This window comes from Mustela nivalis (assembly GCF_964662115.1).
Source record: "Mustela nivalis genome assembly, chromosome: 18".
Lineage (NCBI taxonomy): Eukaryota > Metazoa > Chordata > Mammalia > Carnivora > Mustelidae > Mustela > Mustela nivalis.
This window is the reverse complement of record NC_139037.1, coordinates 29,358,545-29,374,056: the sequence shown is the minus strand read 5'-3', so window position 1 is coordinate 29,374,056 and position 15,512 is coordinate 29,358,545. Positions and strand designations below refer to the sequence as shown.

Sequence of the window (15,512 nt, the reverse complement as noted above, 5' to 3'; positions counted from 1 at the left end):
TATGAAAACTTGCATTTTTCTAAGATTGTATTTAGGTTGTTAAATAAGACTATATATAAAAATCTGATTCTAAATGAAAGTAGATTACAGCCGAAGAAACAACCCAAAACTTCAATACCAAACAAACCAAAAGAAAACCTACTGTATTATACAAATAAATAAAAGAGCTTTAAAATTCCTCACATGACATCACCTCCTTTCTTCTGGTCCAGTCTTTTGTTGCTGTTTTCCACCCCACCTTATCCTACCCCAACCTCATTACCTCTATCCTATGTCCTTCTACATTCTCTAATATTCCAAACAGAAGTTATCATTTCTTTGTTCTTTTTACACTGCATAAACCAACTTAAAATACATCAAAAAAGGGAGAAGTTCCAAATTATCCAAATTGTATGTATTTAGGGAAGCATGCTCTGAATAAAGAATTTTCCAAACCTGATATATTTTGGCTAACGGGCAAGCCAATTTATTTTTCAACATCGGAACAATTCTGGTGTGTTCTTGCCTCTGTGCATCGAAAGTTCAACTAGATTATATATTAAAATTTTGAAGATTAGGAAGCACTTCCAACCGTATAACTGACAACTCCAACTTAGTGACAGAAATGAACTCAAATTCTCTCCTTTCCCCCAAACTCCATTCATCCTCTGCAGCTTCCTATCTCAGGTGACACAGCCATCCACCTGGTCACAGACAACCAGGAGACTGTGGGGCCACTTCTGCCATCCCCAGTTTTCATACCCACCACATCCTACAGATGACCCATTCCTGTTCATTTTACTTCTTAAATACCTCAACGATTCGTCAAATTATTGAAAGCTTATGATATTTCAACACTGTATCAGCTACTGGGGAGATAAAGACAAAACCGCATGTGGTTTCTTTCTGCAAAGTGGATCTAATTTCAGGGCTGGAAAAGAGGTGAGGCACTCTTGCCCTAATCCCTTGTCTGCGGCGGCAACTACTCTTCTTGTGGCTAAATTCTCCCTCTAAAAACAAATCAGGTATCACCTTCTGCTTGAAAACGGATGAACCTTCACTCCAGCCATTTTCCTGGACCAGGGGTGTGCTGTTTATAGAGCTCAGGTTTCCTGTCGAAAATCTCTATCCGACAAAATTCTGCTTATTTTAGGCCCTGGGCCACACATGCTGTCCTTTTATTTATTTATTTAAGATTTTATTTATTTATTTGACAGAAAGAGATTACAAGTAGGCAGAGAGGCAGGCAGAGAGAGAGAGGAGGAAGCAGGCTCCCTGCTTAGCAGAGAGCCCGATGCGGGACTCGATCCCAGGACCCTGAGATCATGACCTGAGCCGAAGGCAGCAGTTTAACCCACTGAGCCACCCAGGCGCCCCATGCTGTCCTTTTATGATGGCATCACAAATCTTCCAGAGCAAGCTGGTTCCCCCACTGGACCCTCACTGCACTTTTCAGTCCCATTATACTGCCTGGATTTCTTTACCCACCTGCCTCTCTCTGGAGACTGTGAGCTCCTGGAGGCCAGAGCTGTATCTTTATTACTCTTCTGCTGTTCCACATTCTATCTGGCACATAGTAGCCCTCAATAGTTAGTAAAAGATACAGAGTCAAGGGAGATTGAACATCTTTTATATATTCAGATTATCTTTTGTATGTTGCCTGAAATAGGTGAAGCGGCAATTATTAGTGTTTTCTCTTTTAACAAATATTTACTGTGTCTTCCTGGTTTTGGTAAGCTGGTGATGAATAACTATTGAAAAATATTCAGAAATCTTGCTGTTCTAGATTTAAGTTAAATAAGAGTATTTCAAAGACAGGTCAGTATTGTAGAACTGAGATGGCAGGTTACTATTATTTCAGCTTTTTTGTATGTTTGAAATTTTTCATAATAAAGCAATGAAAATAGTTCCTTTAGGAGCCTGGGAAGGGATAAGGATACTTGGATGACTGAAGCGAAGCCTCTGCAGATAGATGCATAGTAATGTCTCTTCAGAATCACTAGAACATGACGGAGGCTCTTGGGCAGGACATTAATAGCCTTCACATATAGGAAGTTTGCCATACAGTCTAGGCTTTAGGCTTTTCCTGTTTCCTTTTTTTTTTTGTAGAGAGAGCTCGCATGCAGGGTGTGGGGCCCCTGTGGGGGGAAAGAAAATCTCTTCACACTCCACACTGAGCGTGGAGGCCACCTCAGGCCTCCATTCTATGACCCTGAGATCATGACCTGAGCTGAAATGAAGAATCCGATACTTAATGGACTGAGCCACCCAGGCATCCCTCCTGTTTTCTGTATGTATGAGCGTTTGTTACTCAGTATGATGTTACTTTTTTTGTCTCCTTCACCAACTGCCCTATTAACTTCCCTAGTTAGAAAAGATGTTGATGTCGGCATATAAAAAGAGCATTTAAAAATTCTGACTGTGGTGACAGAAGTAATAGAAATCACTCAAATATGAATTGCAAGCAACTTATTTTTAGTTGTCTGTATAGATGGACACTACATATTATATGATTGAATGATCTAGAAATGTGATGACAGCTAGTATTACTCCCAGAGAAAAAAAGTTACAGCTCTCATGATTTTGGCTCAATTCCACTATTGCTTCCTGATTGATGTTAATTCATTTTTAGGCCATATTTTTCTATAGTATTTACTTAAGCTTTTATTGGTATGTTTAAATTTTTTGTTTACTTAGAGGATCATGCCGAATTCTTCTGACATCAGAGCAGCTACACTGGAGCTGAACTATTAGCCTCCTAAAAATTAATTATACTTGACAGCCCTTAAACATAGTATTCCTTAACTGAGAATGGCCTATGAGAAAGGTTTTGCAACTTGTATCAGTCAGTTAGATTTAACTCTAACTCGGTTGAGATTACACGTGAGTTTTATTTCTTTCTAAATCTCTACAGAATAAGCATTTCTGTAAAATTATAAAGTATAGAAAGTAATTTGGTATACTCAGGGACTCAACATCTTAAACAGAGGTTACCATTTTGCTGTATCTGACTCAAACTTTTTTGTTGTTACTGAAGAAATAAAACATTTCAGATGCAGCTAAAGCCCCCACCTATTTCCTTTCTCTCCTTCCCCCAGAGGAAACCAGCATCCTGAAAGTGATGTGTATCACTCCCAATCATGCTGGTATGTTTCCTGCAACATATGTATATGTCCATTAACAGATAGTACTGCTTTCTGTTTTTACATTTCATATTAGTGATAGCCTCCTCTATTAATCATTCTGCAACTTCTGTTTTTTTACTCAATACGATATTTAGAAATTTGTGTTTATAATTAAAATCGAATTCAATCATACTTTATACAGAATTCCATTCATATTGCATACACAATCTATAGTCCAGTTTTTTCTCTACTGATAAACAACTGAGTTGTTCACAATTTTTTGTTATGAACAGACAATGTTGCATTGTCCATCCTTTTGTTTTCCTGCGTATGTGAGTGATTCTCTTAGGAGAATTGCTAAGTGAGAGATATGAGAAATTCAAATTACTCCTCAAATGGTTACATGAATTTACATGAGTATTATATTTATCACCATAAAAATGTGTGTGGGGTGTGTGTGTGTGTGGGGGGGGTGTATGTGTGTAAATAAATAGAAACAAAGCCTACCTCTTAGGAGCCACCATAGGTAGAACTTGGTACTTTATAGTGAAATGACAGATACAAAATGGAAGTAGAAGGTGATGATCTATACCAGTTCTTTGGGAGAAATAAGAGTAAAGAGAAACTCACACTGTTGAGATAACAATGTTTTTAATAAGCAAAATAAAAAACCCCAGCTTTCATCTGTGGCAGTGACCTATCTTTTCTCATTGGTTCTGTGAAAGACCTATTACTATAAATATTGAAAACTTCAGAGGTGGAGAAAAAAAATGGTGCTAGGGTTTAGAGAGCTTATTTTTAGAATACTGTCATGGTCTCCCTCATACACCATGTAAATTGCTGCATCTATAAGGGTCAGCAAATTATAGAAGCTTGTTACCACATGTTCTAAAGCAATGGTTGGAATATTTTTTCCTGTCCTAATACACCTGAGGGATATGACACATTTCCATCATTAACTGTGGCTTACTATGGCAGTTCATGTGAAGGAAGGAGAGAATTTTAAAAATTACCCTCAATTTCAGGTGATTTTGATACGCCATCCCTTTTCCACCATCATTGAAAACAGATGTTATAGTACAGTGGTTCTCAATTTTGGCTGAACATTAGTATCACCGGGGGAGCTTTAAACGAAATTTGGATTTAGCTGATCCTAATGGAGCTGGGCTCTGGCATTTAAAAATGCTCTCTAGGTGATCCTAGTGTTCAGTCACAGTGAGAAGTACTGCTTTTCCCTCAAGTTGTTCACAAACTCTAGCACAAGCCAGAATAACCTGAAAGGTTTGATTACAAACACACAGATTGCTGGGACCCAGTCTCTTGAGTTTCTGATTCATGAGGTTTGGGGTGGGGTCCAAGAATCTGCATCCTCACAAGTTCTCAGGTGATGCTGATGTTGCTGGTCTGGGGACCAAATTTTGAGAATCACTGCACTAAACCAAAAAAGATTCAACCTACATTTGTTGACCCTTTCTAAAATATTTATTAAAAGGCTTCTAAAGGGATGCCTGGGTGGTTCAGTTAGTTAAGTGTCTGCCTTTGGCTCAGGTCATGATCCCGGGGTCCTGGGATGGAGCCCCTCTGGCTCCCTGCTCAGTGGGGAGTCTGCATCTCTCTCTGCTCCTCCCCCTATGCGTGCCCTCTATCAAATAAATAAATCAACAAACAAGTAAATAAATAAATAAAATCTTTTAAAAGAACTTCTAAAATAATTAAATCGTTCTTTAACGATTTTAGTATCGTTTAAATCGTTATTTAACATTTTAGTATAGAATTAGCCTACACATTATTTACTTTCTAGAAGCGATCTACACTCATCATTAAAAATAATCCAACAATATAAATCCTAAAAAGTAAAGTAGAAAAGTTCCTTGCTTCCTCCCAACTCAGGGGTTGGCAGTTTTTTGCTATAAAGGCTCAGACCGCCAATATTTTTTGCATTGCAGGCCATATGGTCTCTGTTACAAATATTTAGCTCTTGTAAAATGAGTACAGAACATAGACAATATGTATTTGCATGTGATGGGTGTGGCTCTGTTCCAATAAAACTTTATTTACAAAAACAGGTAGAGGGATGTGTTTGACATGGGCCATAGTTTTCTGACCCCCACCCTGAGCCATGTCTCAGAAATACTGCTAATGGTGTTTGGATTATATACTTTTAGACATTTTCTTTGCTTACATAAACCTAAATGTTGTATCTGTATGCTCATGTAAAAGTACATATGTACATAGATACAAATATTTTCCCTCTTTTGCTTCTTTGTAATGGAATTATCAGTGAGGTATAATTTCTAACCATCAGTTTGGCAAAGGTGTGATGTGGGGAAGCAGAAATTAATATCTATTGTTGCTTTAACCAGAAATGTTTGTATTAGAAAACACTGGTAGAAAACTAAGGGTCCACCAAAAGGGGTTTAAGTCAATATGGTAGAGCTGTGGGGTAGGAATATTATGGATGTGTTAAAAGAAATGGAGTATATTGCTATTGGAAAGATGTTCCTAGTATATTAGGAAGAGATAATTAAGTTGCAAAACATGAAAAAGAGTTTTGGAAGTAATTACTACCAGGAAGTAATTCAACATTTCTTGTTTTAACCTAAAATATATTTTGAAACTTATTCTATTAGCTTAAGCTTCCATATGTAAACTATTGGGAGTGAATTACTTTACCCACCGATAGGATATCATATTTGATTCTGAAGTGATTTAGTAATTTTTTTTTAAAGATTTTATTTATTTATTTGACAGAGAGAGATCACAAGCAGGCAGAGAGGCAGGCAGAGAGGCAGGCAGAGAGAGAGAGAGAGAGAGAGAGAGAGGAGGAAGCAGGCTCCCTGCTAAGCAGAGAGCCAGATGCGGGACTCGATCCCAGGACCCTGAGATCATGACCTGAGCCGAAGGCAGCGGCTTAACCCACTGAGCCACCCAGGTGCCCTGATTTAGTAATTTTTAATACGTGACTTCTAAAAGTAATGAGTTGCTTTACGCCATTTTGCCCTTCAAATCTTTAATACATATGTTGCTGAAGATCATTATTGCATTCGCCTGGGAATGCCAGCTCATATAGTTCAGGAGGACCTGCTTTCTAGGTGGAATTGTAATTTAGTCCAATTGAATATGACATTTTTACAAACTGCTATTAGTAGAAGCAGAGAGATGTAAATATGCCATGCACAGAAGAGTCCACTGCTCTTCCAGCGTGAGCTCCCATTCTCACCTGTGCACACACCTGAAGAAATCTGTAAGCTGATGGTTGTACATTTTATTGTGAAAATGGAAGGCTCCATGGTTTAAGTGATAAAACTAGAAATACTCTGCAAGAAGGTTTGTTAATTCTTTTTTTTAATGCCATGGCAGATGCAAATTTTTGGTTTTGATGTCTATTTTAAGGACCTAAAACAAGGCTTTTAATCAATGTATTATACATCAAATTGATACTGTTAACTTCTGATTATTCAAATTAATAAAATATTCATAGAAAAATGTCCAAAGTTTTACATTTTTCAGGCTCCTCCCCTCCCCCCCTTAATTATCATGCCTAGAAGCTTTTCAGTAAAAGCAGCAGTCATCAGGCTGACGGAATCTGACAGGCCAGCAAGGCCCAATTACACTGGTGCTCTGTGGCACTTTGATGTCCTGGAAACGAAGAGAGATAGGGGCAAATTGGGTAGCACATTATGTTAATGACTTGATTTAATCCAGCCACTAAACTTTATGTAGCCTGTTAAAAAAGATGCTAACACTAATTATGCCACTTTGGAAAGAAAAGGAGGGGACAAGCATTTCACTCTGACAAAGCGAAGCTCATAAATGTTGTAAATGAAATGAAACAAAATGAAGTAATTTATGATTAATTATACATCACAGACATGAAGAAAAGAGGAAGAACCAAGTAATATGTCTAAGTCCTGGGAAATCTGTTAGATTCCTTCTAAGGATCAACGTTTCTAAGAGATAACTAGGAGCTGTGAGATTCTGAATCATGAAAAAAAGAAACTGTAATCTTAAATTGCTTACGCAGTTAGCAGGTAATTCAGATTCACAGTGTAACTGGCATAAATGATACTTATCTAGGACACTACTTCTAGTCTCACTTTTGTGACATTATAGGGTAGAGGCAATTAAAAAAAATCTATCAAGTGGGGATAACCACAGAGTAGCGTTCTCTAATTACTTTTTAATTAGTCTCTGTGCCTCTAATCTATTCTTTACATTATTGATAGCATGCTCTTTTAAAATGCGATTCAAGAGTGTAAACTCCCTAAGAGCAAGAGGATTATTTCCCTTCTTCACTGCCTAGAATAAAGCTTGGAACACAGCAAATGCTAAGTATTGGTTTAATTAGTGAGTGATCTTCATCCTCCCTTAAAAGCCCTCATTGGCTGCCCATAGAACTTCAGGATAGACAGAGGCCTTAATGGTCAGGACGTGCCCATCTTTTCAGCATCTTTCCTGAGCCTCCACAGGTGTGCCATAACGTAGAAAACCACTGAAACCATCTGAAAACCACTGATTTCCAGAAAGAGCCATGATCCACATTCTCCCTAATTCTTAAATTGTTCCTTTGACCTGTAATGATCCCACCATGACTCTTACTAATTCCTAATCACCTTAAACACTTGGCTGAAACTTCACTGACTTTAGGAAGTCTTTCTTGATGAGGGTCCCTCACGTTGTTAGGTACCTGCTTGAAAGTTCCCACAGCACCCTGTGCCTTCCATTCTCCTCGTGCTAACCACTGTGCACTCATTGTGTTTCCTCTGTAGACTGTGACCTCTCTGAAGCCAGGGACTGCTTCTTTTATGACACATAGCAGATGCTAATGAACGCAGGACTGTGAAAATTAAAGGACATATTCTATAGGATGTGCTAATTTAGCACATGAGAGCCATTCAGTATTACCTTCCTTCTGATAAAAGCCATGTATCACTGTCCTAAGATTTCAACCTGAAGCAGTTCTTGAGAAAGAGGTAAAGAAAGAAACTAATGAGCCAGAAGGATTTTTAAGCTTAAAAAAGGTTTTACGCTAACAACACCCTGACGAAAGTTAACATCCTCAACAGACAATGATGACATCCTGTTCCTCCTGACATAATGCCCTGGAAAGGACATAGCCCTGCCTTTGTCGTATTCCCACCAAAACACATAGCTGAATCTAATATGAGGAAACATCACATTAATCCAAACTGAAGGATAGTCTACAATATAAATGGCCTGGATTCTGAAAAAATGTTAATCTGAAAGAACCAACATAAAGAAAGATTGCAACCATCATTATGGATTACAGAGGCTAATGAGACAGGAAAGTTAAACACAGCGTGCAATCTGGATTGGATCCTGGACCAGATTAATCAAAGCCTATAAATTATACTACTGGAACATTTGGCAAAATTTTAATGGGAACTGTAGATTAAATAATGGTATTATATTATTATTCTGAAGTATTTAAGAGTAAACGAACCTGACTTCTGCAACACTGAAATGATTCATTATAATTATGTATGCAAGAATGTGTATATATACGTATGTAGGTGCACATATACAAATATAGGAGAGACAACAGAAATGATAAACAATGTAGCAAAATGTTAACAGTTGATGGATATGGGTGAAGTATATTTAGGAGTTCCTTGTACTACTTTGGGGATTTTTAAAGAAAAATGTTCTGTGACTCATACTGAATGACTATTAAAGTAGCACATAGAAAAACTAGTATAATCACTAGAAAATACTTTATTTCATGAGTATGATGACCTCTTGAGGTTTGTTCCTATGTTTACAGATTAAACTATTTTATTCTATTTTGTAAATAATTAAAAAAAATTTTTTTAAAAAAGATTTTATTTATTTATTTGATAGAGATCAAAAGTAGACAGAGAGACAGGTAGAGAGAGAGAGAGAGTTAAGCAGGCTCCCTGCTGAGCAGAGAGCCTGATGCGGAACTCTATCCCAGGACTCTGAGATCATGACCTGAGCTGAAGGCATTGGCTTAACCCATTGAGCCAACCAGGTGCCCCTCTATTTGGTAAATAATTCAACACAATTAAATATCACCTATTAATATAAAATACTGGTTAGTACTTTCTACTAAAAGTAAAATTTTTAAAAACAAGGGTTACTGAGGCATAAAGCATTGTATACAGCAGTTGCCTCCTTTAAATGGTATTCACACATTGGAGAAAGCATCTTAAATGATTATAATAAATCACATTTGGAATGGTAGTCAAGACTGTAGCAGGCTGTAGCGAAGTAACACAAATTACTTTCCCAGGAATAATAAGAAAAAAAGCCAGTTTATTCTAAGGGAAAAATAGATGTGTACATTAGAATTAGTTGGATATTGTAGAGGAGTAGTTCTTTCTTTCACTAAACTTCCTTGTTAAATCGAAGTTCCTTATTCTGTCTTAGTCAAGGGCGTTGAACAATTCCGCTGAGATGCTAGCAATGCTGCCAATACACAGGGTTCCCCTGAATGACGGATTTCTCAGCCTCAGCACTATTGACATTTTGGGACAGATAGTTCTTTGCTGTGAGTCCTGTGCATTGTAGCATGTTGAGCAGCAACCTTAACCTTAACCCCTACCTATTACATGCTAATAGCAGTCCCGCCCAGTGTGACAATCCAGAATGCCTTCAGATTCTGCCAAATGTCCCCTGGGGGATAAAATACCCCTCCCCCCAGTTAAAAATTGTTTGGTCTAAGGTGCTATAATTTAGGTAACATTTTCCCACACTTTGAAAGTTACTTTTGAATGATGAATACAATGTTTAGAAAATAAAATGAACTATTACAATTTCTCCCTAGTATCTATTAGATAAAATCCAAAATGTTTGGCTTTCAGCATTATATCTAAACTCTTCTATCCTCTTATATAAAAAAGCTGCTTGGGGCACCTGGATGGCTCAGTGGGTTAAAGCCTCTGCCTTCGGCTCAGGTCATGATCCCAAGGTCCTGGGATCAAGCCCCACAATGGGCTCTCTGCTCAGTAGGGAAACTGCTTCCTCCTCTCTCTCTCTGCCTGCCTCTCTGTCTACTTGTGATCTCTGTCAAATAAATAAATAAAATCTTAAAAAAAAAGGCTGCTCTAGTTAGCGTATTCTTGACTTCTGAAACACATATGCATCCCTGCACATGATTTTCTCTCTGCTGCCATATATCCACATCTTTGAGATGTCACAGTTAAAGCAGAACACTCCTTACTGTGTGACTGGCCATAGCCAAATAGGTCAAGTGTATACAACGGATAAAGATGGATCCAACCTAGAGGCTAGGCATGGTTAATTAGATTTTTCTCCTCCGGGGTGGGCATATTTGCATCATTATCTTTGGTAATAAAAAAAAGAAAGCAGGGCAAGTCAGCTTAAACTTAGGAAAAATAGACAGGAAGCCCACAAGAGGGCAGGTGGGCCAGCTCTGGGCATACCTTCCATAAAGTCTACTAAAGAGTTACTTCAAATTTCTCCTTCCTCTGAACTTCCTTACTTAGTGGGAAGATTACCAGTAAGTCACTTTCTCACTCAAGACCTCAGTTTATTCATTTGAAAGATGAGAAAGCAGGCAAGAAAACAGCTGAGTATTCTTTACCTCAAATATCTATTACATTAATTATTGGTACTGTCACCTGACATTGTTTTATATTGTAATTTAATAGCCAAATAACTACTTGACTTTTCATGAACACATCTTCCCAATTAATGTAGATGTCCTCAGAGGGCAGGACCAGAATACTATATGTACTTCCTTAGGAGAAGTGTTGACAAACTGCAGACACTGAATCCCTGGGAATCACTGTGTTATGACAAGAGGCATGAGTGCTGTTTGTACTTTGACTAGATAAATACATCCCTTACTGCCTGCCTTCTTAAACCCCAGGCCTGATTCAGTATCTCATTTCTCATTCTAATGTTCAAAAGGCTAAATCATATAGGTATCCAAAAATTCTGATGAAGTAGGCAAAGTGTTTCATAAGAACTATTGATAAGTGAGAAAGAAATGTCTGATTCAAACACGTAGTCTTACTACTCTTGATGTAATGAACGGAGGGCTCTTAATAAAATAACGTGATAGTTAAATTTTTTAAAGATTGATTGACTGATCTGAAAGACACAGAGAGAGAGAGAGAGAGAGAGAGAGAGTGCTGCGTGTGAGCAGGGGGAGGGGGTAGACAGAGAGGGAAAGGGGAAGCAGACTTCCGTTTGAGCATGGAGCCCAACGTGGAGCTTGATTTGATCTTACAACCCTGAGATCATAATCTGAGCTGAATCCAAGAATTGGATGTTCAATCGACTGAGCTACCCAGGGAACCCTTGATAGTTAATTTTACCTGTCAACTTAACTGGACCACCAGATTTTCAGACCGTTGATCAAACATTACTCCAGGTGTGTCCATCTGGCTGTTCCTGGATAAGATTAACATTTGAAGTGGTAGACTGAGGGAAGCAGACTGCCCTCCCCAAGGTGGATGGGTCACCCTCCAATCAGTTGGAAGACTGACTAGAACAAAAGTGGTGAGAAATCCTCCACCTGATGGCATTCAGAAGCAACACTGGTCTTTTCCTGACTCTAAACTTGAACTGAAACACTGGCTCTTCTTAGGTCTCCAGTCTGCCTGCTTTCTAGCTGGAACTTATGCCATTGGTACTCCTAATTTTAAGGTCTTCAGACTCAGATTGGAACTACACCATTGACTTTCCTGGGTCTCCAACTTGCTGAATACAGTTCCTGGGACTTCTCAGTCTCTATAACCACGTGAGTCAATTCTTTATAATAAATCTTTTTATATGTACATATTTGTACGTATATATCCTATTTGTTCTGTTTTCCTGAAAAACCCGAATACAAATGGCTAAGGAGCTAAATCCCACACAAGGGACTCATTTTCCCTTTGAGTCCCATTATCAAAAGTTTCTAATAGAGACCAGAGAATTACTATTCATTAGTTTGATAAATAATTTAACAATTTCAGGTTTGATGAAGCAAAAAAGCTAAACTGAACTAAATGCTATAATTAGAAGTCTTCAGGCAACCATATTCAAGATTTTTTCCTTGATTTACTGATTTTGAACAATAAAGATCCATATATCAGGATGCCATGGGTCAGGTGATATTATAATTAATAATGATAATAAAACTTTGGACAGATGAACTGTTTTGCTTGTACTTATCATTCTTTTGTTTGTATTTCGGTTTGTTCTGCAGAGAGGTTAAGCTAAGAATTTTAAGAGTTGAAAAAATTATTCCAATTTTTACCCATAAAACAGAAATTCTGAAAAAGGAATACAATTAATCATTTCAGGAAAATTAATGTAGATGAATAGAAAAAGCTAGGGCCTTTTTACTTCACTTACATTTACTTTAGAATAACTACCCCCCCCCCCTTAAAAAAAAAAGCTCTGGTAAGTAGTATACTTCTCATATAAAGTATAATTTTGTTTTCAAAACTTCCATTTGCATACTGCTTTTCAACAACATGCTACAAAACAAGTATACCTATACAAGATTAATTACCTTCTATGAAGGTTTACTGTTTTGGTGGAAATGAAATAACTTTAATAGTTTATCAGTGGACATATTTTAGCATATGAATGAATTCACACTTGAAAGTATTAATGTTTTAAATGCAATATCCCATTTTGAATTCTTAAAGCTCAGATTGCATTAAATTAAAAAGATTTAATTTATTTATTTGAGAGGGAGAAAGAGCATGAGCAGGGGGAGGAGCAGAAGGAGAGGGACAAGCAGACTCCCTGCTGAGTGGGAAGTCTGACAAGGGGCTAGCTTCCAGGACCCTAAGACTGTGACCTGAGCAAAAGTCAGATGCTTAACCTACTAAACCACCTAGGCACCCTCAGACTGGATTTAACACATCTTTGTACAATCATTCTGAAAAGGAGTCAGGGAAGTCAACTGGTTTTAGCAAGTAACTGTTAATGCTGCTGTTGATAGGTATTCTTAACATGTAAGCAAAAATAATACAAGTTATGACCCATTACATAATGAAACTACATATAAATTTTCTTTTTGTACTAGATGATTACATGGGTAGGATTGTGAGGATACATAAAATTTTCCCAGAAATATTTTTGCCTTCAGATTTTCATACAGGAAGATGGATACACTATGAATGAACAGCAGCTTTATTTTGCAACATTTCTAGCTGGCATCAAGCTACTGACCTGTTTGATATTCTTGGAGATAGGACCTGGAATAATACACTCGTCGCTGTCAGATGCAGATCTCTCTTCCTCATCTGTTAAGAAATAAGATTTTAGTGGCTCAAGTCTGTTAAACCAATTATATTTATACCTTGAGAAATGGAGCAATTTGTTACAAGCATTTGTTATAAGGATAACCTTAAAAGGACAATATGATAATCATGTCTAGACGTTTCTCAGCAGGAAAGATATTTATTTTTACATTATAATTTAGAAAAGATAAAAAATGACTGAAAATTCCAAGTTTAGTTTTAGTAGAAACAAAGATAATAAAAATATAGCTTGCTCTGAAATTCAAAAATAGTCTTTTTAAAGAGGAGGACAGAGTAATGGGTATTTTCTAACAGCCTAATAAATTATATTGTGCAATCAAGTTATTCTTACTATTTAGAAACAATTAAAAAATTTTGTAGTTTTATTGTGGCAAAATTGCCATAGAATAAATTGCACATATTTAAAGAGCAAAATTTGATATTTTGACATATGTATAATTCTTTTTTTTTTTTTTAAAGATTTTATTTGTTTATTTGACAGACAGAGATTACAAGTAGACAGAGAGGCAGGCAGAGAGAGAGAGAGGGAAGCAGGCTCCCTGCTAAGCAGAGAGCCCGATGCGGGACTCGATCCCAGGACCCTGGGATCATGACCTGAGCCGAAGGCAGCGGCTTAACCCACTGAGCCACCCAGGCGCCCGACATATGTATAATTCTGTGAAATCATCACCACAATTAAGATTGTGAACCCATCCGTTGTCACCCCACAATTTCCTTATGCCCCCTGTAATCTACTCTTTCTCTCTATCTTCCTGTTCCCATTTACCTTCCCCTAGGCACCACCTAAATGCTTTGTCACTGTAGTCACCTCTTTTAGATATTATATAAATTAAATCTTGTCAAGAGTTGTCTTGTCTGAGTTCTTAGTTTTAATTTTTTAAAAGTTAATTTCTCTAGAATAATCCAGATGATAGTATAAAACCCAAAGAGAACATAAAGCCACTGAAAACATCAACCGGGACCTTGGTCAGCAGCAAGACTTGAATTCCACTGTGGCATGGCAGATTGAGATAAGAAGGTGTGGGACAATTCTGTCAGCCCGTAGCTGACTACACTGAACCGTGTCCTGTCATTTCGGTCAAGAAACAGGTATCACAAAGTAGATCCCCTACTATGTGAAGATGTCCTAGGAGGCATGCTCTAACAGATTAAAGAAAACACAGAATTAAGTAAATAATGGTAATAAGAAAGGAAAAAAAAATCACCTTCTGGTTCCAATTCCTCAGTTATTTCTGTTTCATCTTCAGAAGAAGTCCAGCTTCGATCTGCTAGCTGACCCTCAGACAGGAAAGACACATCATCATCTTTTCCTTGCTGTATTTTCTCTTTTACCTTAGCTCCACTGCTTTCTTGAGAAACCTGAAGTAATGAAAGCATACCAATAACACTGGCGCTTTGATCACATGTGTTGCACTTGCTGAAGCACCTGACTCAGAAAGCCTGTAAGCCCGAGACTTAAATATACGAATATGTAAGTGATTCATTAGAAAAACTGTCACTAACATTGCACAGACAAATGATATTAGGCAGATAAATGAAAATATTATTATAAGCCAAGAATGAAAAATACATTAATATAAAAATGAATTTTACATTATTACCCTAATTCACATATCTATTTATTAGTTGCTAATATCAGCATAATTGCAACACTGATCATAGTTTTGATCTTTCTGTTCCCAGGAAGTTCTACATAAAAATAGGATCGATTTTATGAGTTCTTGATCCATTTTATTTATTTATTAAAAGATTTTATTTATTTATTTGACAGACAAAGATCGCAAGTAGGCAGAGTGGCAGGCAGAGAGAGAGAGGGGGAAGCAGGCTCCCTGCCGAGGAGAGAGCCTGACGTGGGGCTGGATCCCAGGACCCTGAGATCATGACCTGAGCCGAAGGCAGAGGCTACCACTGAGCCACCCAGGTGCCCCTTTGATCCATTTTAGTACAAAGTCTTTTAAGAATGAAATCAAACCTTTCAAAATAATTTTAATACACATACATACCTCAGGACCATGTGAAAGAGTTGGCATGTCAGTTTCTATTTCTGGCGTATGCTCAACTTCTGATGAAACTTCCTTCACATCTTCAGGAGGAGTAGTTATCTCCTTTTATTGATGTAAAAACATGCATATATGTT

General features: G+C 37.5%; 1 protein-coding gene across 2 annotated transcripts in view; it reads right to left on the bottom strand.

Annotated features, from left to right (window-relative positions):
• The window catches only part of RPGRIP1L (RPGRIP1 like), a 123,316-nt gene that overhangs the window by 47,199 nt on the left and 60,605 nt on the right, over nt 1-15,512 (bottom strand). For both annotated transcript variants that reach the window (XM_082712123.1, XM_082712124.1), the window contains 3 exons: nt 15,379-15,480; nt 14,581-14,734; nt 13,284-13,357 (listed from right to left, as the gene is read on the bottom strand). In XM_082712123.1, the coding sequence (XP_082568249.1) occupies nt 13,284-13,357; nt 14,581-14,734; nt 15,379-15,480 (330 nt within the window). The remainder of the gene's footprint in view (nt 1-13,283; nt 13,358-14,580; nt 14,735-15,378; nt 15,481-15,512) is intronic.